Genomic DNA, 17971 nt, shown 5'->3' with positions numbered 1-17971 from the left:
CTGACCACTCCACAGCCATGGCTTCACAAAACAATATCAATTGGCCTCCAAAGTCTCCTCTCGAAGCCCTTCTCAGCTCTCCTAAAGGGAAACAACGTTGGCAGGAACACAGAGACCGCATCACCCAGGACCGCGACCGCGACATATCGCCTTCTCCTCGCAAACAGCCGCCTTCCTCCAGCAAAGCCCTACAAGACATCATGGCCATGTCCGACGACAACAGCGACGACGACGAGGAGATTCTCCAACTTCAACTTCAGGCTATTCAAGCAAAGCTCAAGTTGAAGAAGCTCCAGAGACAAAAGTCGTCGCAAAACACAAATGACGAAGACTCGAGACCAAGCTCGGAGAATTCAAATTCACCACGCAAGAGACAAAAGACCCATTCAGCAGCCTTCGACCCTGCCGTTCAAGTCACCGTATCACCCATCAAGAGCCATATGCCGCCTCCCGCCTTGCCTGACCCAACGTCGCCAGCACGCGTTCGCCTAGGCATCGACAAAGGTCTAAAAGCAGCCGACGTTTCGTTAAAAAGAGCTAGGAATGGTTCCACCTTGTCAACCAAGAACACAGCCAGAACAACTCTGCCCGCAGAGCCTGAGAGGCCAAAGCAAAGTTTCAGCGAGCGTATTGCGGCAAATCGTCTATCCGCAGAGCAACAACAAGCCAAATACGAAAGAATCGAGAAGGCAAGATCACAAGGCTTCGGACTCGCTGCTCAAGCTACACCTCGTGCGACCAAAGAGACGACGCAATCAAGACCACAACTATCACGCACGCAGAGCGATAGAACAACCAGACAACTACCCACCGAAAGCAGTACTGGCAGCTTCAGTCGTTCAATACCTACTTCTTCAGCCTCACAAAGCCCTTTTCTGTCTCAACGCGCTAGCCAACAACCATCATCGTCAGCTGAAGTCAGAGGCCGCTCATTCCGTCCTCCTGTAGGATTTTCACACGATGATACGGCCACTTCGACCACAGACGGGCCATGTTTCGAGAGCTTCTCGTCACTTCATCTTTCTAAGAGGAAGCTGCCACATACGACCTTGGCTCGCGCTTTAGACGGTAAAGAAGTCTACACCCTGCCTCGATTGTTGAAGGAAGTAGTAGCACCGATCTACGAGCCTCCAAGTTGCGAAACTGACTTTGTCGTTCTGGCTGTTATTGCTTCAAAATCATCTCCTTTCGACACTCGACCGAAGCATAAGCAGACCTCATCTGTCGAGGATGACGACCCGAGTTCGACGAAGTTCATGGTTATGACGCTTACCGATCTGCATTGGGAGGTTGATTTGTTCCTGTTCGACACCGCCTTCGAAGCTTTCTGGAAGATGACCCCGGGGACGGTTATTGCTATACTGAACCCGTCAATTATGCCCCCGAAAACCAATCAACATTCAGGCAAATTCAGCTTGAAGCTTGCTAGCTCCGAAGATTCTGTCATGGAGATTGGCTCTGCACGAGATCTCGGATTCTGCACAGCCCTCAAGAAGGATGGCAAAGAATGCCACGCTTGGGTCAACACACGCAAGACCAAGTTTTGCGACTTCCACATTGAGCTAGCGGTTAACAAAACGCGTGCTTCACGCATGGAGGTCAACACTATGTACCATCCCAACAGCAAGTACAAAAAGAACTCTCATGTTCTGCCAAAGGGACACCTTGAACGCCGTAACGATCCTATGAAGAGAGATTACGAAAGCAATGAGCGATACTTTATGGTTCCAGGCTCTCGCACCACCGCCTCCCTTCTCGATCAAGACGATTATGGCAAAGCAGACGCCCTGCGTCGCCGCCTGAAAGACAAAGAGAAGGACCGCCTGCTCGCTGAGAAACTGGGTCAGATGGGAAATGGCATCGGAGCAGAATACTTGAGGACTACAACAGGTGCCCCGAATGCCAGCAGAGATACACATATGGACAACACCGATGAAGATGCACCTTTATACAAGCCATCGGCCGCAGAGCTTGGCCTAGTCAACAAGAATGCCTCCCAGGTCCGCCTCAGTCCGGCCAAAGACCGTAGAAAACTCTTCTCTGTCCTCCCTGGTGGCACAAAGACTACAGCTGCAGGTCCGGAAGCCATGGGTTGGGGAGGGCATGCGAAAAGAGGCTTAGGTGAAACATCTCGCAAACGCGATCTCAGTCCAGAGAAGGGTCAGACGAGGCTCCATACACACACACGACCTAGCTCTATTGCTTCGTCCATGGCTGGCGCTGGCGCTGGCACTAATTCTGGAGAGAAGAGTCCGAAGAAAGCTAGATTCCAGCTTGCAAAAGGCATTCGAGAGCCAGGAAGAGATAGTCTGGATGCTAGGGCTGTCCTCGACGACAGCAGTGATGACTTGGAAATCATCTAGACCTTGCTTGCACCAAGACTGAAAGCTTCATTATCAGTTGGTGGGCCCTTCCATATCCCTTTTTCGTCACTGGCTTGGGAATGTCCCGATTCACATTTGTTTTCCACGACTTTGTTCTATACCCTGCCAATTCATAGGCTTAATGAGTACAACTTGTTCCTTAAATCATTCTCGGTTCCTTTGGTCTGTCGTGTGTGTAAAAACCATATGCCAGACCTCGTTCAGCCAAGGTGTTGGCTCTCCACTTTCGGAAAGCGGATGCCCAAGAATCAAAATCCGCTGCAAGCTGGTCAAAGTCCGGGACCCGACGCTGGTGACCCTGGCATGACGTGTTGGTACGACCTTACTCTATCTGCAGCTATAAGCTCGTCACTTCCGATCACTCGAAACAGAAGCTTCTCACTCCTAGCTCAAATTTAAGGATTGTTCGAAACACAAAAAGACCTAAATCGCAGCACAAGGCCCCCCAAACCATTATTGAGTCCACATCACCAGAAAGCCATTCACAACCCATAAAAGGGTCGCACTATCGTCGAGAAGATCATATATCACAAAGCAGAATCACAACTATGGACACCTCAACAGCACTCTCTACAGCCAAAGTTCTCGGCCCAACCATCTCACTCGCAACAGCAGGAGCAATTCTATCAATCTCCGCTTTCTCCACACCCCTGCTCTCAAATGATGCTCGCTCCCAATCCAAGGACAAGCCTTCGCCTAGCTCAACACTCCCAGCAATCCGCTTCATCTTCTCGCGAGGCAGCCACATTATCCCAGAATCTGCTGCTGTGGCAGCTGCTAACTTTGGATTTTTGGCTTATCATGCACCTAGCACTGTCGTCAATGTCCTGGGCATGGAAATTGGAAGCAGAGCTGGCTTTATCGCGGCGGGAGTGCTGAGTATGGCTATTGGACCTATTACTCAAATCATGTTGCCGATCTGCAACAATCCTCTGAGAGAGATGGGGGAGAAGGAGAGACAAGGCAGGGGAAATGAGATTCGTGAAGATGAGCTGAAGGATATGGTGCGCAAATTTGAGTATCTGAATTATGTCAGAGGTGCGGTGATTCTGGCTGGTGGTATGCTTGGATTGGCTGTGGCTACTGCTTGAGCATGAGCCATGGGTATCGAAGCTGGGAGGCGCTCGGAATGGTCGATCGACGAGATGTTCTCTTCGAAGAGCGGTGCTTGCAGATATGACCTAAAATGAAATGACACCAGGAGGTGCTGAGAGAAGATAACTATGGTGATGGTTTCTAACCGTCTACGTCTTGAAGCAGAGTCAACTTCAATGTGACCTATATCACTATCATTCACCTATTCAAGCTGACGACGGATCTCATATGACATGAATGACAGAAACATGGTTGGAACACTGCTCTCGTCAAGAACCCAGCGCTCCTATCTAGTTCACTTACCTTATGTACCAGCACTATCGCGTCCGTCACACCTGCCACCATCGCTCTACCGACAAGCGGTGGTTGGCCCAGCGGTCTTGCGCTAACAACCTTGTTGGCGACCCCCGCTGGAAGGTCTTCGGTTCGACCCTCGTAGTCGAACCAATCTCGAAATGAAACCAGGTTCAACTGGTGGCTTTCTCCCCGCTATGAACGGAGCATTTGTTTTGCCAATTTCTTCCTCCTATCAGAGTCTTTGATTTGATTGTGTTGTGGTTGTTGTTCTTTCCTAGTTGTTGTCTTCTTTTTGTTATGTCGAATCTGGGACCTTCTCTCTTAGGCGACGCCGAGCTCGTGAGAGAGCATGCATGGCTGGTCAGACAGAGCCTTCACATACCGGATAAGCAGTGGAGCTCTCTCTACTACATCGCAGAAAGACCTTTTTGACAAGATCTCGCTGATTAAGAATTTTCCCATGTTAGGCAACAGATTGGCGTACTGTATCACTCACTAACCGGTTCTCAGATCCTATTTGCAGTGTTACTCATGCCCTACCGATACTCCTCTCGTAGCAGCACCATCGGCGTCCCCACCGTCTAGAGTCTAGCCGTCATTTTGAGTTCCCTGATCCATTGATGGGCTGCTTATGATACTCCTCCGCCAACACCTTTTCCTTGAAGCCTCCCGACCGCCAGCATGTGTAATGTTCACGACTTCAAAACGCACAACGATCTCCAAAGCAGGGTGCTGTAGTCATAGGACTTCGATCTGAAAGTGAAAGGCTCACCATCAGAGGATTGAGGACGACCCTGTCGCCGCTTCCAGCATTATACAACCTCTGCCACATTTGGTCTCGGAAGAATGCTGTCTCTATATCGACACAGGACGGTGTTACCCAGCAGACAACGCTGACGTCCTCGAAGTGTTGCAACGCCTTTCAAATGCCTGGTACCAAGATCTTCCATTGGTCTACAAGAAGGGTAGTCATTCTTTCTTTCGGGATTGCAAGGATCAAAATGCCGTCCAGATTGCAACAGCTATGAGATCTGTCCGTTCTCAAGGTCTTTTTTTAGTCTCGTTGTGCTTTTTACCTGGCGCAACATACCTTATCTCTATGCTCGACTCAAGGAAGCGTACGGTTCGCCTAACGAGACTGCCGAAGACCTTTGTCAGCATCTGCACATTGCTCACGACGACATCGCCACCACTCTCAATGGTGGAGATCGGGAAACCGAAGGTACATACGACTGAAGTCTTGAGAAAACAGCAACAGTTCTGGGGAGGGGACATTGGAACTTGGGACACGCGTTCTTTGACAGCTTTGCTTTTGTTTTCTAGTTGACATTTACACACACCAGAAAAAAATTATATTGTATTATTGTAATCTGATGTTCCATATCCTGTGCTTCCTTACCCTACATAGCATCACAAGTTATAACAGTTAGGCACATTCGACGTACCGAGACAGCTTTGACTAAAAGGACTCGTGATAAATACCTCTCGACGGACAAAACACCTGCCCAAGAAGTGTTGTGCAGTGTTATGGCCTTTCAACTCACAATCTCTAACAATGTGAGATGCAGCAAAAAAGCAAAAGTATGGACGACTAGGGGATCGAACCCTAGACCTTCAGCATGCAAAGCAGACGCGCTACCACTGCGCCAGACGCCCAAATATAGCAGATCTGCGGCGTTGTCAATATATAACCTTCAAAAGATAGTGGGGAAGAACAGGTTTCGTGCTATCTTTTGTCCGAGCTTCTCGGTGGTCCAAATCGACTTCGTCACTATCCATTTGAGTAAACATGAATCTTCAAGACACGATCCTCCTAATAAGGAGAGCGTCGTGCATCACTTTCAACTCTGCTCTGGCAATCATATTACCATGACTTCCCACAAAGCTTTGAAAGCTGCTCTCGTAGTCGTCGATTTGCAAGAGGACTTCTGCCCACCAGTGAGTTTCCCCCCACTATGTATCCATGCAGCGCGCTCAGGCCCGCGGCTTTATTATGGCACAAAAACTTGTCGCATCAACCTTGTTCTTCTGAGCTTCCTTTCGCTGTTTCTTTTCGAGCTTCTCAACGCCATTGTATCTCATATCTCAGGCTCTGAATTTCTCTAACGCCATGTAGAACGGCAGTCTGGCAGTGACTGATGGCCGGTCCATTGCTCCTGTCATCAATGACCTCTTGAAGCTCCCATGGACCCTCAGAGTCGCTTCTAAAGACATGCACCCCGATGATCATATTTCGTTTGCGTCCAATCATCCTCCGCCGCACAACAAGCCCTTCGAGTCGACCATCACAATCTCCAACCCTGAAAACCCCGACGAGACGCAAACGACAAAATTATGGCCAGTTCACTGTATCGCAGGCTCACCAGGCAGTGACCTCATACCAGAACTTGACGCCACTCGGATAGACGAAATCGTAGAAAAAGGACAAGATAAAAGAGTGGAAATGTACTCGGCCTTCTGCACACCTTTCCTCGATCCGAAGATTGTGGAGACGGGATTGGCAAACACACTCAGAGAGAAGGGTATCACCCATGTGTTTTGCGTTGGCTTGGCTGCAGACTATTGCGTAAGAGAGACAGCGGTTGATGCTGCCAAGGAGGGCTTTGAGACCTTCGTTATCCGAGAGGGTACGAAAGGTGTTGAACAAGGCGAGGAGGCTGACAAGAAGCTTGCACAAGAGCTGAAAGAGCACAACGTCAAGATGGTCAGTGTCGAAGGACCTGAGGTCGCCCAAGTCAGAGACCTGCGGTAGACTTGCGAGGTCTTTGAACAACAAAGCCAGGTATGTGATTACCACTTTCCTCATCTTTTCCCCCCTTCCCACTAGCATGATGTTTTAACACAAAACGAAAATCAAAATCCATGAGGCATGTCATGATTATTACTCTGACAAGCCGCGGATTACAACTTTATACTCTGATACTTTCTTCAATCACTCAGCTCTTTGTTGAACTCGTTGAATATGCGACAGAAGCTGACTTGGGCATAATCAGACAATCTTTTTTCCATCAATGCTACAAGCCAAGCATCCCGCCCGGCGGATGCGAACAAGAAGGGCAATCAACAATGTAAACATAGTGTGGTAGCTTACCTGCATCGAGAGCGATACTAGGGCCATGAGACAAGGCTCCTGCGTGTGTTGCTCTCAAAGGCGGCTTTGATCAGCCAGTCCTTTATAATGATGCCGAAAACAAAACTCAAGCACATCTCAATCTCTTGAGCAGAATCGGTCGATCCCTGTCGTTATGATGTTTGACAATATGCTTTCACATTCGCTCGTGATTCGTTCTCAAAGATGGACTTTGTCTCAAGTATCAGGGGCAAGAAACCATTGTATAGAGAAGTCGAAATCGCTGTGCTACAATATGATACAAGACCGACTGATTGAACTGTTGCGAAGAGACACGCACATGCCGCGACCTAGGTTGAAACACAATTCGTTACTTGACCAAAATTCTGAGACGTGCTTGAGAATCCAGTACATAGCAACCCTGGTGCAAGCATTCCGCTTACCTTTGAAAGCATGATTCAGCTGCAAGTGACTTTCGAGACTACACAAACTGTGCTTCTCCGATCAAGGGCAGACTGATACGCGAACATGTCTCATTTAGGAAGCTGTAGCCAGTGGTAGACTCGAAACTTCCTCAACTCGATGCTATGCGGTGATACGCAAACGTACCTGTTTGTGTCTTGGCAACAGAGAATACTGCCTTCATACTTCCCGGGAACAACGACGTCGAAACAAGAACGATGCAAACTGATGCGCCGATGCCGTCCCGCAGGCACCGTACATAAGAAGCGCAGACAGGGACTCGGAATTAGGTCCATGATTTCTGCCCTCCAGATCGAAGATGGAGTTTTGCTCTGAAAATGCGCTCGAATGATCTCGATGCCACGATGCAGCAGACGAGCGATCCTAGAGTCTCGTGCGCCCCTCAACGGACAATGATGACAAGCTGTCATTGAATATAGGCAACTTGCTGCTCTGCTTTCGGACGAGTATGACGCAGGAGACATCAACGTTGAATGTGTAGTGAAGGAGGCACCAACAAGACCAATGCTTAGAGGACAACAGCACAGCCATCGATGCCTTGGCACAGCAGGAGAGTAAGCAGAGTAGAGACACGATTGAGTGCGTGCTAGGAGAGCCAAAGGTCTGTGACATCATGCCCTCTGACTTTCAATCACCAAGCTAGCAGCTATAATAAGCTTCAGCGGTCAAACTCATTTGTGGTGGACCCAGAGGCCCTGCATCGCTTTCCGTGAGCAGATTATCCTCAGAGAGCGTTGAAGACGCCTCTGGCCTGTATACCACTGTCGTGCAACGAGCCAAATTTGAGTTGTAGACTCGTGAGGAGCGCCAGGTGGACATGGAGTGTACGACGAGGGAGGATTTCGCGAATTCCGTTTGTGGCCCCTTCAAGGTTCTTCTGAAAGCGTAACAGGTTTTCTTGCTTGCTCGTGGATGGACCCACGTTGCATGGAAACGATCTCGGAAAGCGAGTCCAGATGTGTTCGACAGTCTTGATCGAGTGCGAATTGACGTGTGTATTCTGGGATGTCAGAACCTGTTGACGAAGTTGCGAGGTTGATATCAAAGATAAGGAGATGACAAGTATGGATCGCATTCGGCGGTACGACCATAGTACTGGATTAGATGTCAAGGGAGACACGCGTGGGCGTGGCCTCTTTCTGTCAAAAGAAGGAAGATAATTACGAGTGATGTAACCAGATCGATGGGACGATCCGACTCTTGAAAGTGCCTCATCTGCTCAAGGACGTAAATCCGTTCCTTCCACAAGTAGCAGGTGTAGTTCGATAAAGACACCAAGTGTATCCCAACCTGTCGTGCTTGAGGGGCTCGGACTTGAGAGGCAGTACACAGGTATCGTAGAGTTGTGACGTTCAAGTCCATAGTCGTGGGGGGAAAATGGCTTGAGAAATCTGGATCCTAAGGACGACACGAGCACACCCTGAGCGGCATGAGACGAGCCATACGGGAAGGAGCTCAGGACGACTAGAGGTCAACTATCAGCAGTAGGTCGCACGAGCTTGATGCTCTATGTGCCAGTAATCGATTGCGGGCAGCACTCAGTGAGCCATTGTTTGCTCAACGCATCTTCTTCGGCGCCTATACTATATGACTGGGCTTATAGCATGGCGCGTTCATGTCTGATTGTCATTGGTGACAACAACGGTCTTGTGGCTCGGTGTAGACGCTGCGCGATTGATCGAGATTTGGTGTTTGTGTCTGTTGGTGACTATTGTCGACTCAGTGAAGCTTTCGAGAGCTAGGAGATTTTTCGGGAAGTGCAAGAGTCAGCGTGGTAGCGCTTGGTGTGTGTCTTGGACGTTGAGTTTCGCGGCTCGCAAGAATCAGCTAAGGGATGCCGACACCGCAAGTCGAATGCCCTTACGTGCTTAAGCATCGGAAGAGGATCAAGGGCTAAGTCTCATCGGTCTTCTCTTGCCAATGAAGACCGCAACACGAATCATGACATGGATGTGAGGATGCATCAAATTCAATGGCTCAGTTACGTGGCGACAGAACATCAAAGAACTCGGCCCGTATACTGCAGCCGCGGAGTCGGGTTGGTTAGAAAAAGAGTACTCGATGTCGACATGACACGTCCTGTATTGTGTGATTCGCTCAAGAAGCATCCTGAGTCCTGACTTGCCGTCATGAGGCATCCCTTACCAGGATCCTCAGTCACGCCAAGAAGCAATCAATCCAAGCTTACACGCGAATTCGAGAAAGGCAAGTGGTCGAGATCTCGAATCAACGGCCTTCTCGTGGCCAGAGGCTCAAGAAGCACAAATGTGGTCACCGTCAAGATAAGCGTGAATCATTTCCGAGACGTATTCGGCAAGCTTTGTCAAGGTTCAATCATGGAGCCTGCGGAGGAAATCTTGTTGAAATAGATATCGTGATGCCCTCATAGGTTCGACCAGAACTTCCGTCTAGCAGAAGGTATAAGGTTCCATTTTGGTAACTTAGTTTCTTGTAGAAGTCTAGATCATGCCATCATGGCAGAGATGTAGATATGCTGAAAGATGGTGTCGTAGCATGATCATGCAGATTTACGGAGAGCGAACGTTAAGGGACTGGCCTCATGTAAACGCGAGACACTCTCGCCAGCGTCCTTTGCTCACCTTAGTTCGGATCTTGGCCTCAATTTCAGTTGCAACGACACCAAACTTTATGGTCAGCGACGTACAGCGTTGCCCTAAGACCAGGAGACGCACGCAACAGTCATGCGGTTTCCGAAACTCTCGGATCATAGAAACCTCTGGATTGGTTGAACATCCCGACAGGAGAGTTCCGAGTGTGCAGAAGATCACAGGCGGACTTTCAGCTGTCGTTCGATAATCCTAGCACAAGCTCCACTACGCCTCCAGCAAGCGGTGAACATGTTCCGTGTTGCCAAGCTGTCGGTTCATCATCGACGATTTCTGCATGTTGTTTTCCAATCAGCTGTGGAACAAAGTCCTGGGCCTAGTTACATCAGGAAATAGTGATTTCCATCAACCAAGACTTGTGCCTCATTTCCTGGATCGGCATTGTGCAGACCCATTGATGCGTGACTTACGGTCGATACTGCTGATCTCTGTTACAAGCCATCACAACTGTGTGGTGTATGCAGAGAGTGGTACATGGACTGAGTATACGACGTACGTGTAGCCGTGATGGCCGAGATGGCATCTGCGTTAGCTCACTTGAAATCTGGTGATGCCTGTCAGCAGACCGACAAGGCAATTTCGACAAGGCTCTTGTGCGTGCACTTGTCATTTACCTAGCCACAGGAAGGAAAAGGCCCTAGCGGTGTCGCATGAACTACGACACGTTTGTTGCGAGTAGCTAACCGCCCGTGCCTGGACCGGCTCGATCAATCAAAAGTAAGCTTTCGTACTCTTGCTGATCTCATTACCTTCTGGACGCGTTAGCCGAGTCAGGGTCAGCCTCCAGAACAGAGAAGACAGCAAAGAGGAAGGAGCCAACAACGGGACGATCTGGTTGGATGACAGGCGCAGAAGAGGTTCATCTTAGGTGCCGAAGCAGAAAACGGTCAAGACGACGCACGGAAATGCTCCCGAACAATTGAATCTGCAAGCCGGCCGTTAATCCTCTGAGGTATGCAGCACGGCAGATCACACGTCCAATCTAGATTGCCACGCTTCGCCGGACGGGAAGATGTATCGTTGCGTTCAAAGAGGAAATTTACTGCGTTGATTTGGTAGAGTCGTAAGTAGCAGGGGACATGTCTGAGAATAATCTCGGAAACTTGTGGTCGGCAGTCGCAACTGGCAATTTGGCCGTGAAAATCCCAAGCGAGATGTCGTCGCCGAGTCGCGGGGACCACGCGACTTGGGGCTCTTCCGTCAGAGCGCCTTCGCCACGCGGTGAGAGCAGCCACATTTCCGCTCCTGACAGAACTCTCACGGGCCATATCCCGTTCCAGACTTAGCGACCTCCTCTTGTCAACCTGCATCTACCAGTTCGATGCGTTGCTTGCCGTCATGGCGCCATCCCCAGCGCCATCGACCCTCTGATCTTCCCGCTCCGATCACGGTGCGACACATAGGGACCCTCATTCGGATATCCGCATAATCTCTATTACTCTTGGATCTCTGCCATGCTGACCATTGGCAAGTCTATGCCGACCACTGGTAAGCCCTGACTGATGGCGGTCCGAAAAGCAAAGTTAGATACACTGTGTCAGAGCACCAGGAGTGGAATCGATCCAAGACCCTCAATATTAAGGCCTGGACGTGAGAGAGACGAGCCGAAACGATCATGTAAGGCTTAGGACTAGTTCTTTGCGTGTGTCCAAGGGGGCATGTTCATCTTTCTATTTTCTGTTACCGTCATACCAAGACACAAACACAGCCACAGGTCGCTTCTTAAGCTTCTCCACAACAACCTGGACTGGGCTCGTCGTGTTCTCGAATCACAGCATAATAATTGTCGTGTGGCAGCACAACCGAGCCGCTGGTTAGCGTGGCTCAATTGCAGCAAGCACAATGCCCGTTGTGCCCATGTTTCACGTTTTCACAAGGGCAGCCAGCCAGGACATGACTCTCGCAGCGGCCACTTCGCGCCGAGTATAGCAACAAAGCCAAAATCCTATGGCCATTCCATTGGCATCGTTCAGGGCAGGAAAGGCGCGTGTCCGAAATGGTTTTGCCGTCTCAGCAAACGTCAAACAAAGCAATTTCTCGGCATGTACTTGATGGTGCATGCTTCCTCGGTATCAATCTGGTGGACGATTCTCCTGCTCTCTTGCGTCAACTAGTCCACTCTTGCACGGTCTTTCTACCGATATACGTCGTCCCAACTGTGGCAACTGCTGCTTCGCTTAGCCACATTTTATCGTACCGATGCTGAGCATTGAACCCCCGGTTTGCACACTTTCCCGGATATTAAGGTGAGCGGTACTCTCTCTGAGGCTGATCAAGCTGCCCACAAGCCTTATGTTTGGACTCAACCTTATTCACACCACCCTGGACAGATTTACTTGCATCAATAGTAAACCATAACGATCACTCCCAACCGACAACCTGGCGCTCACTCAACGACCGCTGGGAATAAAGGAAGCTGGAGCATATTTGAGTGATCTGTCATACTCCACCGCAGTCCTGGCGAATCCCTACGGCAATTACTCATTCCAGTATGGAAGCTCGACGGCGGAGGGGCAAGACAGCCAAGAACAACACCAAACAACAGGTCCTGTGTATGGGCACGCATACCTAGACCATGGGTACTCGACATTACAGCCTTCCTATTTTCCGCTTCCCATGCAATCGGAATATCATGTTTTGCCTCACCAGCTGCAGCCTCCCATGAACACTCAACCGACCACCAGCATTCCAGCCCATAATCCGGAGAGAAGCAGCATCGCGACCTCAATCTCAAGTCAACTGAGCGGGTCAACTCAGTTCGACAATTCTAGAAGGCCTTCAGAATACGGTCATTCAGAGCCTTCATCACGCAAGAGAAGCCGTGCTGACGACTTTCAATCCGACCCTCAAGAATCTCCCATGTACAACTCTAATCTAAGTCTTAATATACCTGTCATGATGGGATCGACCGGGCATCAGACTCCAAACCTTGTTTCCCCGTTTCAGTTTCGCGCTCCGCAGCTCCCACAAGCAGCTTCTACAGACCGATCACCCATGAGCGACACACAGCACCTACAGTCACATCAAGAATACAGTTCCGCAGACGCTTTGAATTCGAACCAGCACCATCACCATCACCTACCGCCTCATTCTCCTATACTCAAGCGAACAAAGCAGGGCGAAGAGCTTGGAGGCGACCCAGGACCGCCTAGTATGGTCGGAAAAGAAGGAATGCCGGAACCTGCACCCAGACCCAAAGGCCCGAAACTCAAGTTCACCCGTGAAGACGATGCGCTTCTTGTCAGACTAAAGGAGACCAAGAACTTGACCTGGAAACAGATTGCCGAATTCTTTCCAGGTCGGAGTGCTGGCACATTGCAGGTTAGGTACTGTACCAAGCTCAAGGCGAAGACCACTTTGTGGAACGATGATATGGTAAGTGACTTTTTTCCTTGTCTTGATCAACGTGCTTCATCTGGAACGGCATTTCGGACACCCTGCAAGATCATGGAGCGACAAAGGACACGCGGCTTCAAGAAAACGGCATCCAGTATACAATTCTACGACGATCACGCAGTATCAACCCCCACGGGCACTCGCCGACAGCAACTGGCTACAGATAGCTCCCGCTCAAGACGACACACTATACCCCTGACGACCAAAATCAACGACCGTTTTTACTCGCATGCGCGTGTGTCCCCACGTGTAGTATCACCGCACGCTCACACAGTTCACGGCTCTCGAGGACGTGCACACAGCCTTGGTCTTCCTTACCTGATATTGCGCTGCAAACTAATGGAGTCTCCTGCCAATTGGTATCCACCAGCAATCAATGCGTACACACAGCTCCTTCGTTGCCACAGCACGCTCTTGGGCCCTTTTCCTACGGATCTGAACCACTCACGAATACACCAAAACCAATCAATCGCACACGAAACGCTTTGCCACGCAACAGTGCTAATCCTAACTTTAGATTCAACGTCTCCGCACGGCAATGCAAGACTACGACAACGACCGCTGGCGGTTCATCTCGAGCAAAGTCGGCAGTGGCTTCTCTGCTGCAGCATGTAAAGCAAAGGCAGAAGAGATAGAGGCCGAAGACATGAGAGAAGATCATGGTGCATCATCTGGCTCCGATGATGATCAACAGGATGGTGCCGATGGAGATGATGCTGAAGAGGAGGATGCAAAGGGCGAGGTAGAGACATAACACGACGGTGTTCCTGAGAAGAAGTTGCATTCAGGAAAGAGCTATGAGATAAGAGAGGGGCATTTACAGTTGGCCAAGTTGAGGAAGTGGTAGAATCGCACGCTGCTGCTATTTTATCTCGGTGTCAGCATTTCGCAGCTGAGCGGCTCTCGCGAAGGCGTAGCGTGGTAGTGACCAGGACTCTCCTCTTTAGTACGAACAACACAGCTTGTTCACGCGTCACCACCGGATCAGCCCCATCTCCGTCGTCGGATGATGCGTGGTATCCCCGTCTCTGAGATGCGTCTGAGCATCTGACCAAGACAAGCGCTTGCGCCGAATGAACACAGCTAAAAGAGAACCCCATCAGCAAGTCGAGCATACTCAATCTTTGAAGAGTGTCTCAAACCACCGGAGGCTGTCGATAGTCATCGCTTCAAAGATGGACTGCGTGTTGCATATGATCGGGTGGTGCTCTGGAAATTACGCTATGGCGATTGCCAAAACGGCAGGAGCCACTTGCGACTACGCACCCACAGAGAGCATTGCGTTAATGCAAAATTTTCTATTGGTGCACTGCTGCTGCCCAAAAGTTCTCTCTCATTCGTGACTGTAAACCTGTTTTCCTATTCATCTCCGCAAACTTTCTCATTTGTGTGCACACCTAACCCAACCCAAGCTTTTTGGCTTTTTATGCCCAGCCTCCAATCTGGGCTCTATCCCCCACCGACCTGCCAGCTCCGCGGCAGTTAAAGTTTGTGTGTGCAAGGTTCTGAATGCCGGTTGATATATTTGATTGAGTGCGAGTATATTGGTGCGATCCGCGATCTTTTCTAGATAAGATAAGAAGTTGATATATCAGATATCTTGCAGACCTCGACCCCTGAATATGCTAGATGGCAGAAACAGAAAGCTCATCCCCTTCATTGGAAACGAGGAAGAATTAAAAAGTATTGTGACTTTTGGCAGTTACTGTAGGCTGTGAGTACGCTGTAGAGAGAGACGCGATGTTTTGCGCTCCGCCATGACCGCCTCGGCTGTCCTTCCAGTGAACAGTTGCCTAGAGACTATTCCCCTTACGACGATGCGGATTGTTCCTACGAATCGGATGCGTTCAGAGTTGAACAATATCCGTTGGCGGCTTGGAACAAGCTATGCGGCTATCCAGGCGAAGCGTCAATCCGGGATGAACAGGCGTTCGGCCGAACTCTATTGTGACTGCATTCAACCAAATGCGTTCAACGTGTGGTCTGGAGAGAAGAGCTTCGTCGTCCATCATACAGTGAGGCGTAGAGTTTCCGTAGAAGCAAGAGGTTGAGTGCAGGAGCTGTAGAAATGCAGAGTGTTGTTTGAAAACGAAGAGAGCCCACCGAGAGCAGGAGTCGAGCAAAGAGCTCCTGAAATTTCGAGGAGGTCCGTGTCTGCAATAGCCTTGCACTTGCCAGGAGTAGACGAGGAGGCTGTTTGCGCGTGGCTAGTATCAGTCATCTCTGCTTGGCTGCCAGTGTGACATATTTAATACTGACATCCCTCCCCTGCTTCGTAGCTTTCTCACCACACTTAGGAGCACTATCAAAAACACTTTCTACTTACATACCTCATACACTTACCTTTACTTACCTACTCCCAACAACTCCCTCTTCATCAACTTTTTTACTACACATCACAAGATGTCTCAGGGGTTTACACCCGTGAATAGAAGCAACGCTTCTCAGGTCGAAGACGCCCCGAGAGCCAGGCGCAGGTCACCAAAGCCGACGGATCTTGCGCGAATGCAAGAAAAGGTCAAGGCTCTCAAAGAGAGCCTTGCTCGTGATGGCGACCTTGCGATGCCGCAAGGTATCACAACTCAAAACACCGTCATCGCCAACATCCTCGAGAACGGCGTACCCGAGGCTCAATCACACGAGAAGAGGATTTGGACTGCCGATGAGAAAAATTTCGTCTGGCATGCTCTTGGTTGGGACCACGGTGTTATTGCGGCCTACTTGGGCCGTACGGAGCTGGCATGTCGTCTAAGGCGACACCGCGTGGTCAAGGAAAGAAGGAGCCGTAGGCAACGGGGCACTAGGGCCACGCAGAACGCTGCTCTGCAACTTCCAGCACCCGCCGCTGGTCCTTCTCGCTCAATTGCTGCTTCTGACGCAAGTCAGGAGTTTGAACAGCTTGTTCAGATGAGCAGGGAAGAGCTGCCCCGCTGGAGAAACTGGTCTCCTCTTCCTCCGATTGGCTCGCCGTGTAAACCAGAGCATGCCGAAAGGCAGAGTGTCAAACCGGCACCAATGGAGCCTCCAGCGAGAACGACCTTCGACATGCAAGCAGCTGCTACCAGAGGGTCAGCACCGGCAAACTATGTCACCAGGGCACCCGGTTTGGACATATTGGCCGAAGCTGCCGCCCAGCTCGCCCGGGCCGACAATATTGACTCAGAGCACGATATTGATTGATCATAATCGGCGTACGGAGTAGAGGGGTATTCGGTTCGGGATTTTGTGATTATGGCGTTTGGGAGTTTGGCGTTCTTGTATATTTCTATTGTGTGCCTTTTGCTTTTGCCATTGTACTGTGTTCATAGACGAGAATGCGAACGAAGAGTCAACATGTAACGGGGAAAGCCACTTGGCCGGTGCGAAGATGTGATGCTGAAACTATTTCAATTTGTCGAGGCGCGCTGAATTGTGATGTTAGGTTCGAGTGTATTCTTTGCGCGAACGATGAAGGAGCGATAGCATGGTGGCCATACTGTAATACCGGTCGACGAGGCGAGGGTGTCATCTTGAAGAAGCTGGGACGTAGAGAGTGCGTCCCAGGGACTCGGCGGCTCTTGTGTGTTTTATGAAGTGGAATGAAAGAAGCGCAATGCTGAGTTGGAGGGACAGATAATAGATGACTTCGTTGTTGCGAGATCAGAACGATGTATCAAATCCATAGAAGGCACTGCGTCGATGAAGTCCAAGTCCAGCTCGGTCTATCTGGAAGGCGCACCAAGATTTGACAAGTTACTTGCTTGCACTGTGTCTCATCTAATTTTGATCGAAGAGCAAAGAGCAATATCCCCCTTATCATATACATCGATCGTGCAAATCAAAGGCCTTTCAATGTGAAGGGTGGATCTCGCTGTCCTGCTGCCGCTGGGATTCAGGTGTGCATAGATACGCAAGCCCCTGAGAAGATTTGAACCAGGACCTTCGCTTGTTACCATACTGTAAAGAAAATCTTACGGTATAGGCACTCATCGTCCAAGGCCAGAAGACATCAACACAACACAACATTGCGATGCTGGAATTTGTTCTTCCTTGCGTAGCACGAAGATAGCCCCATCGTCTTCAGCAGGTTTAGAAATCATGACCTCTGATGGAGCAAAACTGATTTCTCAGAACAACGTGACGCGTTAATACTTGGGTTTCCCTCCCCGTATTGCTGTAATCGCCGCCATGCCACGTCATTTTTGTTGTGAGCTAGATACCGTTGCGCCACCCTGTGTTGAACAGACAAGCCAGAAAACCCGAGGTAGCTTTGCCGCTGGGAGGACTCTGTTTCTTTGAGTATATAAAAGTAGAGGCTTGCTTGGCAGTGAGAGTCGCTCTTTTCCCTTGTGGTGCATGTTCAATAGTCTCACTCCTTCCTCTCGTTGCTGGAATCTTTTGCTTCTACATGGCAGACGCTCCTACCATCTTTCGAGACGGAGTTTCTGGTTGCAGCAAGCGCAATGGCAAAACTGGCATCCCATAGTTCGAAATGCAGTGCTTCATTTTGCTCCCCATTGCAACGCGTTGCTTCTTGCATCGCTTTTGTATTACACAACAACCAGAAATACGATCGCTCACCAAGGCGAGATATAGTCTTGAACCCCTTGAAACGCCAAAAACACATTTCTAGGGATGTT

At 49.9% G+C, this 17971-nt stretch overlaps 5 protein-coding genes across 5 annotated transcripts; all 5 read left to right on the top strand.

Annotated features, from left to right (window-relative positions):
• Positions 1-17: 17 nt before the first annotated feature.
• M437DRAFT_41834 (uncharacterized protein) lies at positions 18-2363 on the top strand (the record flags this gene model as incomplete). The annotated part of the gene is made up of 4 exons (XM_041020452.1): positions 18-877; positions 1004-1627; positions 1694-2206; positions 2252-2363. 4 exons carry the CDS (start codon positions 18-20, stop codon positions 2361-2363), a joined length of 2109 nt encoding a protein of 702 aa, XP_040882665.1.
• Positions 2364-2932: 569 nt separating this feature from the next.
• M437DRAFT_41241 (uncharacterized protein) lies at positions 2933-3475 on the top strand (the record flags this gene model as incomplete). The annotated part of the gene is made up of 1 exon (XM_041020347.1): positions 2933-3475. The coding sequence occupies one exon, from the start codon at positions 2933-2935 to the stop codon at positions 3473-3475; it is 543 nt and encodes a 180-aa protein (XP_040882664.1).
• A 2170-nt stretch (positions 3476-5645) lies between these two features.
• M437DRAFT_81496 (Isochorismatase hydrolase) lies at positions 5646-6528 on the top strand (the record flags this gene model as incomplete). The annotated part of the gene is made up of 2 exons (XM_041027565.1): positions 5646-5714; positions 5893-6528. The coding sequence occupies 2 exons, from the start codon at positions 5646-5648 to the stop codon at positions 6526-6528; spliced, it is 705 nt and encodes a 234-aa protein (XP_040882663.1).
• A 6003-nt stretch (positions 6529-12531) lies between these two features.
• M437DRAFT_72532 (uncharacterized protein) lies at positions 12532-14106 on the top strand (the record flags this gene model as incomplete). The annotated part of the gene is made up of 3 exons (XM_041025874.1): positions 12532-12535; positions 13090-13331; positions 13870-14106. 3 exons carry the CDS (start codon positions 12532-12534, stop codon positions 14104-14106), a joined length of 483 nt encoding a protein of 160 aa, XP_040882662.1.
• Positions 14107-15755: 1649 nt separating this feature from the next.
• Positions 15756-16532, top strand: M437DRAFT_63192 (uncharacterized protein; the record flags this gene model as incomplete). Its single annotated transcript, XM_041024210.1, has 1 exon — positions 15756-16532. One exon carries the CDS (start codon positions 15756-15758, stop codon positions 16530-16532), a length of 777 nt encoding a protein of 258 aa, XP_040882661.1.
• Between the last annotated feature and the right edge of the window lie 1439 nt (positions 16533-17971).

Source organism: Aureobasidium melanogenum (assembly GCF_000721775.1).
Source record: "Aureobasidium melanogenum CBS 110374 unplaced genomic scaffold scaffold_3, whole genome shotgun sequence".
Classification (NCBI taxonomy): domain Eukaryota; kingdom Fungi; phylum Ascomycota; class Dothideomycetes; order Dothideales; family Saccotheciaceae; genus Aureobasidium; species Aureobasidium melanogenum.
The sequence above is the reverse complement of the archived record's forward strand: the minus strand, read 5'-3'. Positions and strand labels throughout refer to the sequence as shown.